The sequence below is a fragment of the Tupaia chinensis genome, unplaced genomic scaffold (assembly GCF_000334495.1).
Source record: "Tupaia chinensis unplaced genomic scaffold, TupChi_1.0 Scaffold000515_1, whole genome shotgun sequence".
Classification (NCBI taxonomy): Eukaryota; Metazoa; Chordata; class Mammalia; order Scandentia; family Tupaiidae; genus Tupaia; species Tupaia belangeri.
Window position 1 is genome coordinate 1,279,347 of NW_006160028.1, and position 17,890 is coordinate 1,297,236.

At 37.3% G+C, this 17,890-nt stretch overlaps 1 protein-coding gene across 3 annotated transcripts in view; it reads right to left on the reverse strand.

The window, feature by feature from the left end:
* Positions 1-11,510: 11,510 nt before the first annotated feature.
* IL1RAP (interleukin 1 receptor accessory protein) overlaps positions 11,511-17,890 on the reverse strand; it is a 155,166-nt gene continuing 148,786 nt past the window's right edge. For 2 of the 3 annotated variants that reach the window (XM_006156713.2, XM_006156714.3), the window contains exon 11: positions 11,730-12,463. In XM_006156713.2, coding sequence (XP_006156775.1) covers positions 11,745-12,463 — 719 coding nt within the window. In that variant the 3' untranslated portion in view covers positions 11,730-11,744. Of the gene's footprint in view, positions 11,595-11,729; positions 12,464-17,890 lie in introns of those variants that run through there. The other variant, XM_006156716.3, reaches the window with a different exon arrangement.

Below are 17,890 nucleotides of genomic sequence, written 5' to 3' on the forward strand. Positions count from 1 at the left end.
CTTTTTATTTTATTTATTTATTTTTTTTGAGAGAGATTTTTGCTATAGGGCACATGTGCTGGCCAGAGAGACAGCAAGTGAGAAATCACACCCTCCCCCCAGGGGGCATGGCTATACAGCAATCCCTTCTCCTCTTAGGATTTTTGGGCACGCACACCCACACACACCTGATGTGAATTTTCAAGTTGCCAGATTCAGGACTTGAACCATGATTCACTATGTAAGTCCAGTGATGAAACCATTACACCATCCTTTGGTGCCCTCCGATATGCTTTTTAAATAGCCAGGCTTGAAACTTGAGTTATGTCATGTGGCGTTCACTTTCCTCTGCTCAGTGCTTAACCACTGCAGTACACATACATATCTTCTGCCAGTAAAACTGGAAAAATGGTATTTGATCTATATGTTGAGAGTGAACGTGTGAGATGGGTAGAAGGGTTTTTCCAGACAGTAGCAGCCTGCACTCAGTCACTCCGATGGGAACATACTCAAGAGACACTAGGTCTTTTAGTTGGGTTGGAGTATTAAATACATACATGGAAGCAGAAAGAAGTATGTTTCTGAAGATAGGCGGAAGTCAGGGAATAGAGTGCCCTAAATGTAGAATAAGGTAAACTAAAAACAATTCACCTTGCAGGAAGTGAGGCGACAGAGTATTTGACAGTTAAAGTGCTGTGGTAGAGTTGTATAAAGATTGACTGGGTGATAGGAATTGCAGAGACTAAAGTCATTAAGGGAAACAGAAAGCTGTTATGACAGGTGACAAGCCCTGAACTGCAGCAGTGGTGGTGAGTATGGAAGGGGCTGCAAAACGCCTGTCTTGTAAGAGCTTACGATCTATAAAGGAAAATATATATTGTGCAGGGTGTGGGGAACAACGGATCTCTTAATTATCAACGGTTCCTAAATCTATGCAGTCCTTTAATTCATTTTTTCCATGATCATTCATATTTTGAAGCACTGATTGAATTTATTAGCCAGAGAAATCCTGCACATTGCAGGTAGAGAGTATATGCATCTCAGCTTAATGTCCCGTCATTTTGAACTTCCTTCATAGTCAGATCACAAACAGAACATCTGCCAATGAGTTCGACGCTGAGTCTAGCATCAACTGTTATCACAGATAGATAAGATCAGGGATGGGAGTCCTTAATATGAGGGTGGCAACCAGACATGGCACGGCTGGAGCTCTTCCCAGCCCTCCTTGGTCATGGATCTTCTGTCCCCAAGTATTGCTAAGGACTCAGTCTCCGGGTGCTGGATGTGGTACTGGGAGCCCCAGGATTTCAGTCTTAAAATTCAGTTTATAAAGTGATGAGCAAAAGCTTAAAATGGGACTTTCCATAAAACTAACTATGTGACAGAAGGAAGATGCGAGAAAGACACGGAGGCTCTATTACTTTGTTTTTAATGAATGTGGTCAGGATCATTAATTTATTTAAGAAAGCATTAATGGAAAAATACTAAGAGCTGGTCTTCATGCTAAGTGCTCAAATTAGAGATTCAATAGTTAGTGTTTTTTTTTCATGGCCGTTTACAGAATAGCAGATGAAACAGATACATATTATAAAAATAAAACTTCCATTTCCATTCAAGCAATTTTTAAAAAGTGATTTATTTCTTCCATGAGAGAGAAAGACATAATGCGAGTCAGAGAGAGACAGTGAGACAAGCTCCCCAATAAGGTCTTCATTCCGTGATCCACTCCTAGTCTCAGTGGCCCCGACCATGGGCACATGAGTAAACGGAAGTCCCAGAATACAAAACCAGGACTTTTCCTGAGTGGTCCAGTTGCATTTCTGCTGTGTCTCCACTTGGCCCAGAACTTCATAATTTAATATCAAAAGTACCATGAATGATACAAGTACAGGGAAGAAGCATTCAGTTCTGCTTGGAAAAACTTCCATAAATTTGAAGACATGAGTTGAACTAGAAGCATTATAAGAGCTCTTACATGGAGGGTGAAAGAGCAGGCATTCCAAGAAGTTGCATTTGCAAAAGCACATGGCATGTTCAGAAAATCAAGTGTTCATATATTTGCAGCTTAAATTCTTGGGACTCTTAGAAGAATTGTAAATGATGTTTGCTCTAAGCAATTGGCTCAAAATGAATGGGAAAGAGGAGAAATCTCTAAGATTTAGTTTGACTTTGTGCAACCAACTAGCATTTTAAGTACTCGTGGGGAATGCCAAACTCCTTACACATAGGAATTTGGATTATTTGGAAGGAGTCATGGACATTAGAAAAACTGCATGAATAGGGAACCAGCAGTTAGCGTAATGGTTATGTCGCTGGACTCCCACATAGTCGACCGTGGTTCGTGTCCCGGACCCGGTGGCTTAAAACTCACGCCGGGCGCGTGTGCGTGCATGCCCAAGATCCCGAGAGGAGAATGGAGGAGAAGGGATTGCGGTGTGACCATCCCTGCTGGGGGATGATTTCTCACTTTCTGTCTCTATGTCTCTCTCTGTCTGTCTGGCGAGCGCACACGCCCTATAGTGAAAACCTCTCCGAAAAAAAGAACTGCATGAATAGAAAAAAAAACTTGCTTCACTGTTTTTATGCCAGTTCTTAGAATAGCATAGCAGAAATTGAAAGACTCGTAGAGATCTTTGAACTGTATTGACGAGTAACTATGTCAATGTTATTGTCGTGCTCAAAGTCTCATAGCAGAGGAATTATAGTGTGGGTTAGGACCTAGATCTCCCAACTCCTAGAATGCTGGGATGTTTCTGTCTATATAGTATGAAATTAAAAAAACCAGGCTCCACTTATATGTATATATATTTAATATAGATCATAAAATAAGTGGACCTATGTTGCAACAGGAAGGTTGCTAAGGGTTTGTACAGGGAAGAGATAAGGGAATAAAGCTGTTAAGAAGATGAGGCAACATTTTTTCAATCTAATTTACAAATGAAGTTACCTTGTACCCTGAGATTAAAATTGATTTAGAGAAATTGGAGGTAAAGTCGAATAGGCTCCATGCAAACTTAATGTACCTTCTCAGAGCACCTGGTCCCAGACAGTGATAAAAAACAGATAAGGGAACACAGAAGTTAACCGTTTAACTTTGAAAGTGAGACGCAACAGGAACTAAGTCTAAACAGACAGGAAGTATATTCATAATTCTTTTGAGAAGAATCTTCACATCTTTTAAATATCTTTCCAATATTTAAATATCCAAATATATGCATGTGTGTGAGCATGTGTGCATATGTGTGGAGGGAGTGGGCTATTTAAACATTACTCAGTGAATCAAAGAAGCATAAATTTATAACACATTAGTTCTAGTCTAACCCCATTATCTGGGGGGTTCAGAAAGCTGACACAGAGAGGGAAGATGAAATGGTTATTAGCAGTAACCTTCTCAGTTCAGAGCTAAGACAAGAACATGGTAAAAGAGAAGAAATTCAGTGAAAGCAGGATTTGCTTTTGCTCTTTCTTCCTCTGACAGCAGTTTCTTTTCGGAATAAACTGTCAAGCATAATCTCGGTAGAGATCACCTCAGGATAAGAGTATTTCAGAACCCACAGCACTGCCAGTCATGTGGCTAGCCAGCCCCATCCATTTCGTCGAACTCCAGCTTCCAGAGCTCTTTCCTCTTTGTCAACCAGAAAAGCACAAGAGTGAGAGCAAGAAAGAGAAGAGGGATATGAAGACAGTGGAGGATAGAACTCTTGGCCATTCCATAATCTTTCACCAGTGGAAGCAAGGTCCTACCAGAATAAGACAGCTGTCATGTGAGTTGTGGTACCACGAAAGTCAGTCAACTTACCGGGTTCAGGATGAAGTTAGGAAGGCTAAGGACTGACCTCTTTCCTCTTCTGGACCTCAATTTAATCAACTGGAAAGTAAATGCTTATTATGGTGGCCTTAAAATATGCCCACAAATTCTTGGGTACTCCTCCTCTCAACAGGTGGAGTTGAGTTCTCCAGTTGTTGAAATCGAACTGGGCTCAGGGATTCATTTCTAGCAATCAGAGTACTTCAGAAGAGCCACTTTAACGATTAGGTCACAGGCGGCGCTGTGGCGTCCTCTCGCTTTCTCTCTCTGACTGCTTGCTCTGGGATAAGCCAGCTGGTGCATCCCGAGGGTACTCAAGCAGCTGGTAGCGGGGTCCTGAGGGCAAGGAACTGAGGTTTCCTTCTAGCCTCCCTATGCCTGCATGTGGAAGGGGATCTTCCAGCCCCAAACTTGCAACAACCATAGGTTTGGCCCAAAAGTTTCATCATCTTCTCATTAGTAACTTTCAGCAACAGTCACCGAGATAGGCATTTCCCAAATTTGTGACCCACAGAAATGGTGAGACATTTGTTTGTAACTATTTGTTGCTTCAAATTCCATGGGGAGATTTATCGTACAGCAATATAAAATAGATTTTTTTTTCTACTTACTTTTTCCAAAACTGTCATGATTTTGGAATCTTTAACCCTTAGAGTGATATGAAACTGTAACTTTATTTTTAATTTTTTTAAATATGAAAGATTATAGCTGGGCATTCTGCTCTGAAAAGTACCTAAGTATTCAATACATTAAGGATCTTTTCATTTCCTCCAAATTTATTTATTTTTTGTAGAGGTTTTTGCTATAGGGCACGTGTGCTTGCCAGAAAGACAGAGAGAGACAGAGAGCTAGAAAGTGAGAAATCACCCCCCCCAGGGGAATGGCCATGCCACAATCTCTTCTCCTCCATTCTCCTCTCGGGATCTTGGACATGCACACACATGCACCCTGCCTGAGTTTAAGTCACCAGGTCCAGGACTCGAACTGTGGTTGACTACATGGGAGTTCAGCGACATAGCCATTATGCTAACTGCTGGTCCCCAAATTTCTTTTCTAACAAAAAACTAATAGTAATAATAAATGCCACTACCAAACTTTTTTTTCATGTTTTCTCCCCCCCATAGGATGAGTGTGATTGTCAGAGAGACAGAGACAGTGAGAGAGAAAGTGAGAAATCACTCTCCAAGGGAGATGGCCATGCCACAATCCCTTGTCCATTCTCCTGCAAGGATTCTGGGCATGTACTCACATGCAGCCAGTTTGAGTTTTAAGCTCCCAGGTCCAGGACTAGAACAATGGTAGTTCATGTGGAAGGTCCAGCACTTCATCCACCTCACCACCTGCTGACCCCAAGCATGTGATTTATATAGTTTAGAGGTTTACATTTTTAATATGATTCAGACTTACATCAATACAATGAGGTAGATATTATATTATTCCCATCTTATATATGAGAAAACTGAAAACTTGAAAGCAAAAGTGTGCTATTAAAAGTCAGTCAATAGAACAACTAGTATTCTGATTTATGTCTTCTTCTAATTTAATCCTTTATACTATATAAAGAGAGCATATACTAGAAATCACCATTGAATTTTACCCTCAAACCTTGACATGTACTCTACATTTTAGATACCCAACCTGATATTTGGTGAGTTTTACACATTTTCCCTGCCTTTTACATTAGTCATGTTTGGAAATGAGTGAATGGGGTTTGTTTATTCTCCCCTCACCCTTTTGGTTCTTTCTTTTTTAAAATATTTATTTCTAAAGTTCACTTATTTCTTCTGGGAGAGTTAGAGAAACAGACAGACAGAGAGAGAGTCATACACCTCCAATGGAGTCTTCATGACATGATCCACTCCCAGCCTCAGCCAAGTAGGAGGAGACCTCAGGATGAGAACCCGGGCCCTGACCAGGAGGGTCCAGATTGCAAAGTGTTGTGTAACTGGTGCACCAGTGCTGCTGGCCCCTCTTCCAGTTCTTCATAGAAATCATCTGAATTGTCTTTGCCCATTATCAAGTCATTGTATCTTCAATACTTTCTCAGTTTTATAATACTGATGACATGGCTATAATAATGCTAGGGTTATGGCCTCCTTGGGTGATCCAGTTTAGTAAATATATTATTTCTATAATTTTATTATTTTCTCATATTTATATAATTTCATAATAAAAAGAAAGTAAAACACTCACCTCTCAGTATATGACAATCAGTTTCAAGGTTTACATTTTAAAAATAATATTATTTACAATATTAGGGTTATTTTTCCCTTTTTAATTCATATTTATAATATATAATCATTGATTTTTCAGTGAAAATTTTGTCAAAATTTTAACAGTGCTTAGGTAATTATTCTTTATAATAGCACACATCTAAATCATTTTGGAAGGTTAAGTAGTCTAGGGTGGACCTCAGCTATGTGCAATTTTTAAAAGATGATGTTGAATTCTAGTTAAGAGCTATTAGCCCACGGTGTTTTAAATTATGGTACTAAATAATAAATTAATTGCAAACAGTTTTGATGATAGAAAAGTATTTGGTATTATAATCTATATACCTTTGACTCTTAAATAAAAGTAAATAAAATCTAATAAATGTCCTATCTCATTTTAATTCTTTAAAAATAAGTCTATGGAGTATTAAAATTTTCATCACCTCAGGTAAAATAAAAATAGCACATGATAAGATTTCACAGTTTATTTGAAATATGTCTGCTCTCTTTTCATGAGCCCATTTCAAGGAGTCGTTCTTTTCCTTTAAATATTTTAAAATTTCTAAACTATCCAAAGGAAAATCTTTTTGAATTGTTCTCTAAAAGATTGTGTGTCAGTAATCTCTTCACTATACCAAGAAATAAACCTTTTCTTTGTTGAATATTGCAACTTACTAACTTAAGTCAAGATTCCTTAAGCACTGACCTTCACCAACCCAGAAGAAGTATTTTTTCATGATCAAATAATATTGCACACCGTAGGAAAATCATATAAAAATTCAACTCTTTAATACAAACATAGCTCAAGTCATGGAGGGGGCAGACGCACAGACAGCAGCAGACTTCATAATACCCACTCTAGCATTTGTCTCTTCCTCATTTTTTAGCATGTTCAATTTGAATTCCCTATTTAGCTCTTCAGATAAATGGATCAAGTGATGCTTTCTAATGACTGTGTTACATGCTCTGCTGTGTTCTAAATGTCTTCAATTCTTCTGAGGCTCCCTGGATATTCAAAATAAAATGGTTCATTTGCAGAGAGTTTGAGCATCACATTCTTAGAAAACTAACTAAAGCCACTGAGTGGAATGTAACCAAATGCAGTAACCTTCAAATTTTTAAGCATGCTTCTTCTGAAACAGAAGCTATAAGTATATACATTCCTTCAACGTTTTGGGGGAGAACATTTTATGAACACTGTCTACTCTTTTCTGTATTTTGTGAAATCTTGACACCCTGGCAAACTGAGGAGGTGCTGGTCGCAAAGTCCTTCCACTTCTTTATTATCGAAGTACATGTACTATCTCAATTTAAGGGATTCTTGCCTCTTCGGCTATCTCAATATCTCACTCACCTGTATCTGTGGCAATCCCATGTGGTCCTCGGGTGTATTTTCTCTTCCTAGGCACACAGGAAGGCTACATTTTCTAACCCTTTCTCTGACTGTATGAAAACCTCAGAGCTAGTCCTAGCCAATGAATTATTGGATTGTCAGGAAAGTCATGACACATTTTTGCATAGAAAAACAGAAAAATACATCATGACTTTCCCAATGACCTAATATAAGTGAAAATAATGATTATGTTTAAGCGGAAGTAAAAACAAACAAGCAAACAAACAAAAACAGGAAACTACACATTTCAAGTGACAAAGCTACAAAAAAAGTAAGCTCCTATGTGGACATGTAGAATAAATAAGAACTAGATCATGTTACATAAAGCTACTAAAATATGGGGGTTATTTGTTGGCACAACATAGCTTATTTATTCTGATTAATACATATGATGACAGCAGTCCCACGAGGTTCCAGATGTCAGTGTTCAATATTTCATATATGATAAATAAGCTCTAACAATCACTCTATTCAACTGTCTCCTTGTGCTGAGGCAACTCCAAGGGCCAAAGATGCCCTACATTTTCATCTAGTGCCTGCCAACACCTTGTTAAAAGGATGATTCGTAGTCCTCCTCAGCTGGAGAAAACCAGAGCCTACAAGGGTAAAACAGGAGTTAGAGATAAAAATTAATTTTTTTAAACCTTTTTGTGCATCAAAATCATCTGGGAAGTTTATTGTAAAGGAAGATATGCTCCATGTTAGACATCCCTCTTCTAGTTCATCTTGAATGGGGTCAGGAAACATGCACTTTAATATGAATCTAAAATGGTTCCAATGTGAATGCATTAGAGAATATACTTTGAGAAGACTTGAGCAAGACCTTAATTAAGGTTCTCTTCCCTTACAACCAGACTAGTAATAAACCCTATAAATGCATTAAAAAGTTATAACATTTGAAAATTAAGTTGTATAAAATCATAATATGACAACATACATCTGATACATTGGACATGACAATATAACATTTTATTAGCTGTGTCTGGGTTCACATTAACTGATTTTTTTAATTTGAATGTAGTATAGTTCAGATTAAATGAAATAGTTTCATATATGTAGCTTCGAGATGGAAATATTTCTACTTGAATCTTACAAAGATGGCTCTAGAATTTGCCCTGGATCAGGTGTCAGAAGCCTGGATTTAAATAATTTAAGTCATCCCACAGATCAGCTCTGTCACTAATTGGCTAAGTATCATTAGCAAAGTCATTTAGCCTGGATAATATTCTTCAGTTTGGCATATTTTATGAGATAAGAAAAGTAATGCATATTACATTTTAATATGTTATTTAATGCCCACAATACCTACCGAGGTTAATAATATTATCTCCATTTTAACGAGGGGAGATGAGGCTCAGAGAGACCATGGCCAAGCAGAAGAGAACCAACACTCATGTCCATGTCTATTTGACTTAAAACTTATGTTTCTAAGTCAGCACTATTTCCCATGTAATGACATACCCGTTTAACCTACAATCATAACGTTTCATTTATGTATATACAGAGCCCATGAGGACATTTTCTTTCTTATTATAATTTGCCTCACTGTAATATTTGGCTCTGAATATCACATTCAATTGTGCCATGCTGGGTCAAGGAAGAATATTATAGCCCTCAAGCTTTTTGCCATACAGTGAAAATATTTCTGACCCTTATATAGCTAATATGATTTTGTACTACTTATCCTGTACAAGGAAATTTGTACTGACCAAAATTTATCTTTGAGAGCACCAACTTGTTTAGCAACTCATTCATAATAGAGCTCATGTCTAATTTCTATGCTTCTCACAATAGTGCTTTCATTTATTTTTCTTCACTAGGAAGATGATTCATAAATGACAAAAGCAATTTCTTAATTTTTTTCAAAGATATTTTACAATTGGGACGCTGTATTGAAAATGAGTAAGACTGATTTTGATTAGGAGCATCGTATTCTTCCTGAGGGCTAACAGCCACTTACATCATCCACTGTCAACAGATCGGGAGAGAAACGACTTTCTTCTAAGTTAAGATCCTTGAACATACTACAAGGATGAATTATTCTTTTCAGGAAGGGTTGTAATATTGAACAAGGCCTTTAAGTTAAGCTTAGTTCTTTTCTACTGGATATTTAGGGAGAGTAGCCTCTCATTTCCTAATCACAAGTTCCAAGATGAGTCAGACTTACTCTGGAAGGCCTTTATCTCCCCATCTTCAGAAAAGAGTTCTTCTAGGTTCTTGTGTCAGCGGAGGAAGGATTTACTGAGTTCTTCTCCAAGAAGAGTAGTGGTAAGAAATTTCTTTCCTCTCTATTCCTCATTCGCTCTTAGTGACTGATGGAGACTGCTACTCATTGGGACATAGCTCACTACCAGACAGGGATGAAGTACCGAAGGAGGTTGTTTATGTCTGGTATGGTCTCTAGCTCTTTTTGATCTGCTCCTGGGGTCAGGAGTAGCAGACTTCATCCTTCTAATTTTCTTACAGTAAACCAACAGGCAGAAGACCTCTACAGAGTGGATAAAAGACACCCTATTTTCCAATTTCCTCAGCTCTATTTAAGGGTTAGGTAATAGCAGTCCACATGACTTCAACTTGAAAAGAATAAAGATTTTCCACTGTGTCCTTAGAGCTACTCGGTTTTCTTCAGTTTCAGTATTGCCACTGACACTCGAATTCCCCTTTGATTTACGTTCTTTTGCTAAATATTTTGTTTATAAAATTAAAAACTAGTGTCTCTCATGATGAGTATGGCCCAAAGGCATGTTTACTTTGGATCTTTGCTTTTTAAAAAATTGAAGTCATCCCACAATTAAAATTCTGGAATTTGGGAACCAGCAGTTAGCGTAATGGCTATGTCGCTGGACTCCCACGTAGTCAACCGCGGTTCGTGTCCCGGACCCAGTGGCTTAAAACTCACGCTGGGTGCATGTGCGTGCGTGCCCAAGATCCCAAGAGGAGAATGGAGGAGAAGGGATTGCGGCGTGACCATCCCCCCTGGGGGGTGATTTCTCGCTTTCTGTCTTTATGTCTCTCTCTGTCTGGCGAGCGCACGTGCCCTACAGTGAAAATCTCTCCAAAAAAAAAAAAAAAAAAAAAATTCTGGAATTTTAGATTCTCTTGAAAAAAAAATGGTGTAAGTTAGCAACACTGGGACTAAATCACTGATGAGAGTCAAGAGGAGCTGAGAAAAGGCTGCCTCTATTTTGGAGGAATATGTGCCTCTCCCCTACCTACATGCCCCATGACCCCTAGTATTTCTCTAACTCGAAAATAAAGTTCCCGGTGCCTTTGATGATTGTGTGGAAATATTTATAGAAAAGAAGTATTTGTCTGTGCCTATATCCCTATAAATACGGGTATTAGATAGAAATCACATGCATTATGCTTGTATCTGGGCTTTTTTCATCTTTTTTCTTGTCTTCTGTTCCTTGTAAGCATTTGAATTTACTAGCACATCTCCGAATCCTAAACGGGAAAAAGTGATTCAAGCTCTAAACTCTGCCACAAGTCCTATACAATACTGAATTTTCTTGCTGTCAGTTCTAAAAATACCAGGAGATGTTTGAATAAACTTCCATCTCATTTCAAATATGTTCTCACTCTGTTTTGGTCATTTCCCAGATCTCTCTTAGTACTCATTAGACAGAAACTAAAGAGACACCTTCACTTTCCTGGTATCTAAACCAAATCCTGATTTCTTGAAATGAGATACTCATCAAATATGAATACAAAAAAAAAATCATTAGAGATAGAAGGAAGAGAGGGAGGTAAAAATCTGTTAGTACAAATGAAATGACATAAAAATATAATTTTATTGATGCTAACAACGTTAGGCGGTTTAGAGAACACTAGTTTACAGTGAGACAGAGAATAATATGTTTGGTTCGTCAACGGAAAAAAAACTGCAGGTTTTCTATTGGCCTTAGTCTTACAGCTTCCTCCAGAATCAACTCCTTACCGTGATGTTCCCTGGACACATATACCCTGCACATGCCATGCCCAAGCACACCTGACTGACTCACAACATCAGGTTTATCAACAATCTAAAGAAAAAAACATTTTGACTTTCCTGATTGACCTTTAAACCATTGGGCAAGACAGAGGATCAGACTTCAGGCAACTTTTACATACTGACCTTCTAGGGCCCAAGAAGAGTGTGCTCTTCTGAGGCCATTAGAGGCAATAATTCTGCATTCAGGTCCTTCGGGTCTTTTGTTTCCTAGAAATAAATAGTTTTTAAAAATCAATAAAGGAGATTTTTTCACAAATGTGATAGTCCATTAGTTGATAAAAATGTCAGCTATTCTCATTTGTTCAAGACATAAAGAAGTTGTTAAAGATAGCAGCCACCACCCACCACACACCGTAATTATAGTATATAAAAGTCATTATTATTGGATAAATCCGTGAAATGGTGAAGAGCGAGGGCTGAGATCTGGGGAGCAGGGGGCTCCAATCGGGTGCCATTTTGTATCCATTGAGTTTCTGACTCTTGGGGAACGGGCTTACAGAGGTGTGTCTCCCACTGGGGCTGGGTATGCATCTCTGCTCGGCTCTTGCTCCTAAGATGACTCTCTCCTTCACAGTAGGTGACACAACAGCGACAGGCTGCAGAGGGCTTCCCTCGATGTTTGGACATTGTGCCTGAGGCTGGAGGGGCACCTGCAGCCCTCTCTGAGCTCTGGAGTTCTGGGGTATCTTTCAAACGACTTCTTCTTCTTTGAACATGGTCCAGACTGATGTCAGACTGGGAAGAGCAGCTCTCGTTCCAGCCAGAACTGGCACTCAGACTTCTCAGGGGAAGGGCCAGCCGTAAAGCTTTCCAGAATTTGGAGCCAGAGTGTTTAGATTTTTCTCCTTTCCAGCTCACAAAAGACACAGACTCTTTCAGCTGCAGGATGCCCGGGTGAGGATGCTCCAGGGGACGGTACTCAACCACAATGAGTTTGGTGGCTATGGAGTTCTGGCACATGACACCGAGTTTAAACTCCAGCATGCTGATACTCTTTTCTGTCACATAGTCTGGGCTCAGTACAACAATCATCCTTCGGCTCCTTTGAATGAAATCAAAAACTGCTTCCACAGTATCTACAGAAAAGTGGAAAGATAAGATAGTATCTAGTGAAAACTTAAATACTTTCCTGTTCGTCATGGTTAGCCTACCAAGGACAGGCAATGAACAAACATTTGCAAATATAGGATCTCAGTATTTTAGAAATCTACCCAGTCAAGGACTCTCACCTACACCACATATACCAACTTTTTTTTTTTTTTTTAAGTTTTGTTATCTTCAAGAATGGAGAGGGAGTTGAGCTCAATATCTCTCCCATACTACAAAATCCCCGTCGCAACAGTTCTCTTCTTGAATAAAGTATTTTGTGATATAAAAAAGGATGAAAAATTAAATTGACCAGTTCTTAAAGCACCTAATTTCAGCTTTTTTTTTTTTTTTTTGAGAGATTTTTGCTATAGGGCACGTGTGCTCGCCAGACAGACAGAGACAGAAAGACAGAAAGCGAGAAATCACCCCCCAGGGGGCACGGCCACACCGCAATCCCTTCTCCTCCATTCTCCTCTAGGGATCTTGGGCACGCACGCACACGCGCCCAGCGTGAGTTTACGCCACCGGGTCCGTGACTTGAACTGCCGTCGACTACATGGGAGTCCAGCGACATAGCCATTACGCTAACTGCTGGTCCCAATTTCAGCTTTATTTGTAACTTATTTCTTGCTTTTAAATATTCCTGCAAATTTCATTTAGGTCTTAGATATGATATCTTCAAATGTTTGAAATATTTAACGATCTCATAGTATCACTGTTTTTTTCTTACCTCTGAATTAAGCAACTTTAGGATTTTTCTATTTCATGCATGGCATAGTTTCAACTAACCTACTCACTTTTACCCTTTTCTTCTGAATAATGTTCAGTTTATACATGTGTCTTCTAAGAGTAGCATTCTGGACAGAACTGAACCTAGCGGTTCTGACATAGTCTGACTGGCAAAGAGCCATAGAAATAACCACCCCCTGAGATCCTCACAGTTATATCCATTGATACTTGACATTTTTAGACAGAGTGTCAGGCAGTTCATTGGCTTTGTAGCCACACAAAATTCTTTTCTTTCTTTCTTTGTGCATGCACATGTGTGTGTGTGTATGAGAGAGAGAATTGTTCTAAAAATCGACTGAACAGGCAAAAACAATAAGAATGTGTAAGGATCAGTCAAGTAGTGAAGACTTCTCATGAAGCATCCATTCTAATAGTGAGGTGGATTTGGGCAGATTCCAGTAGAAAGTTCTTCAAATCAATGTAATGCTTAACTTACTGTGAGATATGGAAGCTTGGACAATGTGATTTCCTGAAGGAAAAGAATTCCAAATGTATAATCTTAGCCACTGACAACTCTGCAAACATGTGCTGGAGGCAGACAGTGAGCTGAATACCTCAGCTTTTGGCACTAGAGATGGAGACAAGCTGAAAATTTGCAGAATTTTGATCATTACAAACTTTTACAGGGAATGAGGGAGCTGTGTTCCTCTTCACCAGACTAGTTCTTTCCAATCAGTGGATTTAACATGAATTTCAAGGGAAATTAGAGATATGTGCTCAACTTTTGAGAACTCTTCACTGGTTTTAACAAGAACACGAAAATATTTTATTATTTTTTGTTTTGATTTTAAAAGTTATTTTCCATTTTCACTTTATCTTCAAAACCTTTGTGTGTGTGAGTGTGTGGCGGTGGTAGTGGTGAGGGGAGCGCTATTTTGGTATTTCTTCTCATTATTCTAACTCAAAATCATATGACACTGCACTTCATGAATCATAAAATATGAAAGCAGGAATTCTACTGTTATTTTTTTTTTCTGACAGATACAAAATAATCCTAAAATAATATGACTAACTTCATCAAAGGAAAGTTGGGCAGTCAAATTGTGTCTGTATAGTGTTTCATTTCAAAATAGTCAGTTTAGGAAAATGTATGTTCTTTCCAATAAGGATCATAGGGTTGAAAATTAGACTGCCCTAGCTCATCTAAAAAAACTATGTTTAGACCCCGTGTTTTGTTTTGTTTTTATTGGTATTCAATCTGAGTGGTGAGGAATTTACATTTGGGAAGAATGCAAAGCTAAATACAGATATGTGTGGTGGAATTCCAGCTATTGACAAAGGGATATAGGAAGGAGATGCATCTCAGATTGGGCATGGTTATACCTAAGAGTAATCATTTTATACTTTTATTTTATACTTTAAAGGAAACTGTCTTTTTAGTGACAAATTTTATTCCTTTATACTTTATATAATGTTAAAGCTGCCTATTTGAAGATGAGAGATAATATTTTTAATAGTAATGATTATTTAGACAGGGAATTACAGATTGCTCATTCTGTTAAGCTCAAAAACCAAGATGTGGCTAAAGTGTAGCAATTAAATCAGTTTTCACATGTAGTACTAAATTGGCTTTGAAGTCATGTGTTCAGATTGAGAACTCTTTAATACTCAAGTATAATTCTGCTTTAAAACTCATAATTCTCCCTGCAGTTTATCTAGAAAAAAACTAGGGTTGTAATTTATTTATTTATTTATTCTTGTGTCTAAGTTACTTGTAGAAGAAAGAATAGCAAGCCTCTCTGTCTCTCTGAAAACTTGAAGTGAAAAAGGAAGCACTTGATCTGGAAGATGAATTTAAACTCAAATCTCTGTTTCTCCATTCATTTCTGTTTATTGCACAGTCTTTGAATCTGAGTTTAATATGTTGACAACAAACCTGTAGAGCTATTAAACAAATTATAGATGCCTATATGTAAATTTCTCTTACATAGTATAGAATAAATGATTATTTTCAATGTCTAGTAAATATAATATTAAAATATATACATACAGGCTAATATTTCTTAAATTTGCATAATATATAATCTCTTATAATATTAATAAAAGGTAAATATATATATTTATAATTAAATTTAGATTTATATATAAATGTATATTTAAATTTAGATGTAATTATTAAATATTTAATATGATATTAAAATATGAAATACATACAGACTAATATTTATTAAATCTGTACCAATTCTTGGTGAAAACCTTAGGACATCACTTAATATGTGGATTTATGGGAGTAATAGGGCTTATAAATTCTGTCCAGTCAGTTTATTTAGATGCAGATAAAAATGGCTACTGAAACATTCACTATCATAGCCCATATAGTGTTAGATAGAAACAGAAAAGTAAGACTAGTTGCTAAATCTGTCTCATCCTTGTGTCAAAGACATAGTGACATCAGTAAGTGGTTGAAGAGAATGTCTTGAGAGTTTTAATGAGTTCTTTAGTAGCCAGGTATATGATGCTCAAAGTGCTGATACTGAATTTTCTAAGCTGTTATGGACTTGGAGGTCACTTATGTTTAATATGTTTAGGGTTGGAAGCAACATCAGACTCATCACCACTGAGCTAATGCAAGACACCCACATGTGAAATCTTAGTAATAATCTATCAAATCTCTCCTTGGGTATCTCTAGGAATGAAGAATCTGTACACCAGAAACAGTGAAGTCTATTATTATTCAATTCTGTTTTATTGTTGTTTTCTAATTGAGTAGCAATCAATTTCCTTGTGAATTAGATTTTTGTTTGTTTGTTTTTGGTCTTTATTTTATAGGAACTCTCTCTTTTCCCTTTCTTCCTCCTCCTCTCTCTCTCTCTGTCTTTCTACCAGACTGACTCTGTATACACAGATACACATACACACACACACACACACACACACACACACACAAAGATGTCCTGGTAATCTAGAATAATCCATTTTTCTTAAGTAACTCTTTTACTTACATGTAAAGGAAATGTTCTAGATATGAAATTCACATTTTTATCATATTCCTCTCAGAAGTTTAACTAATATAATTTATTACATTTCTTTGTATGGGTTCAATCATTAATTATTTTTATTTTCATTTATTATGCCCAAACATGAAAATAAAGACATAAAACACATGCACAAAATAAAATTCAAAGCTGAAAATAAATGGTTTATTTAAAATATAAATGAATTTACAAATCAAATGAAAAATGAAAAATACAAAATTCATGGATAAAATTAAAAACATAATCACAAAATATTAAAACCTATGAAAAGAAAATGGGTCATTAACAAGTGGAGAGATGTTTTTATTTCCCAATACAATGGAGTGCTTTTTTTATTATTAGAATCCTATGGAATCATATAAGCTATAATACAGAGGAGAACTAAATAAATTTTATATCACTGTATAATTAGGCACTCTATATGTTGTGATTCTTTGTTAACCTGGGAACAGAAGGGCTTCGTATTGCATATCTAAATCATTAAGATGTTGCTGTTTTTTTAAATTAGAAACATGGTTTGTTCTTGCTCTCAAAATTACAAGTATGTTTCCCCATCTCCCTCAAATGTTCTATCTGGCCATGTTCTAGAACATAAAAATATCTTGAAACAAAGTTTTCCTGGCACAAGACCTATCACTCAGATTTTACGTGCTTTACACTATAGCATGTGCAAAAGTTCAGTACCAAACATAGACATATACGTAGAAAAAAAGTCAAGGCGCTTCTGGGCACTCGACAGTATATGGGATAAATACGGAATCCAAAAGTGCAAAAAAATTCAAATAAAAATGCAGCATTGGCAAGAGAATGGCCCCTTGGTGATGAGGCTACCCTCTGTTTACCTAAAGCTTATGAAATAATCGATATGCAAAGCTTATTTGGAGTAAGTTCTCCCCTGATCTTGTGAGTAAAGGGTTAACAGGGGAAGTAATTGTGGCAGGTAACAAGAAAATATATTAGTAAAGGTTAAAAAATGTAAATCCATAATGGACTCTATAACATAATGTTATAGTCAAGAATTCAATTTAAAATAATCCATAACTCTTACGTAGAAAAAAATGATTTATTAAGGTCTTAAATACTGATGAAGGACATTTAAATATAGAGATAACTTTAGAATTGCTTTTCAAAATTCCTGCTACTGGGATAGGTCTTTCTTAAATGGTGAATTATTGTATTTCATGAGCTCTCCAGACTCATTTTTATATTTATTATTTCCCTCTAATCACTCAACAGTCCAAATAGCTGAGCACTGAGCCAGGGTGGCACACAGAAACACAGTGGTCTGTGATGCTGATGCCACACGGAAAGTTCCCAGGTTCACGTCCTGAGGCCCCCAGCATGCCCTTCTATGCATGACCGTAACCCCCGGTGGCCAAGACTGGGCGTGGATTGAAAGTGTCTGTGTCTCTCTCTCTTTCTCTGTCTCTCTCATTGAAAAAAATGAATAAAAAAATGAATAAATAAACATTTTTTTAAAAAGTCAAAAGCTTAGTTTCTGGATGTGTTTGCTAGAATTATAGTAAGAAATCAATTAACGCCAGATGACTGTCTACTGCTTAGCAGTGACCATGGAAGCGCTGGGTACGATGATTCCACTGGAACCCAGATCAACTGTAGCAGTAGTAAGTCACTTATACTAACGTAGGG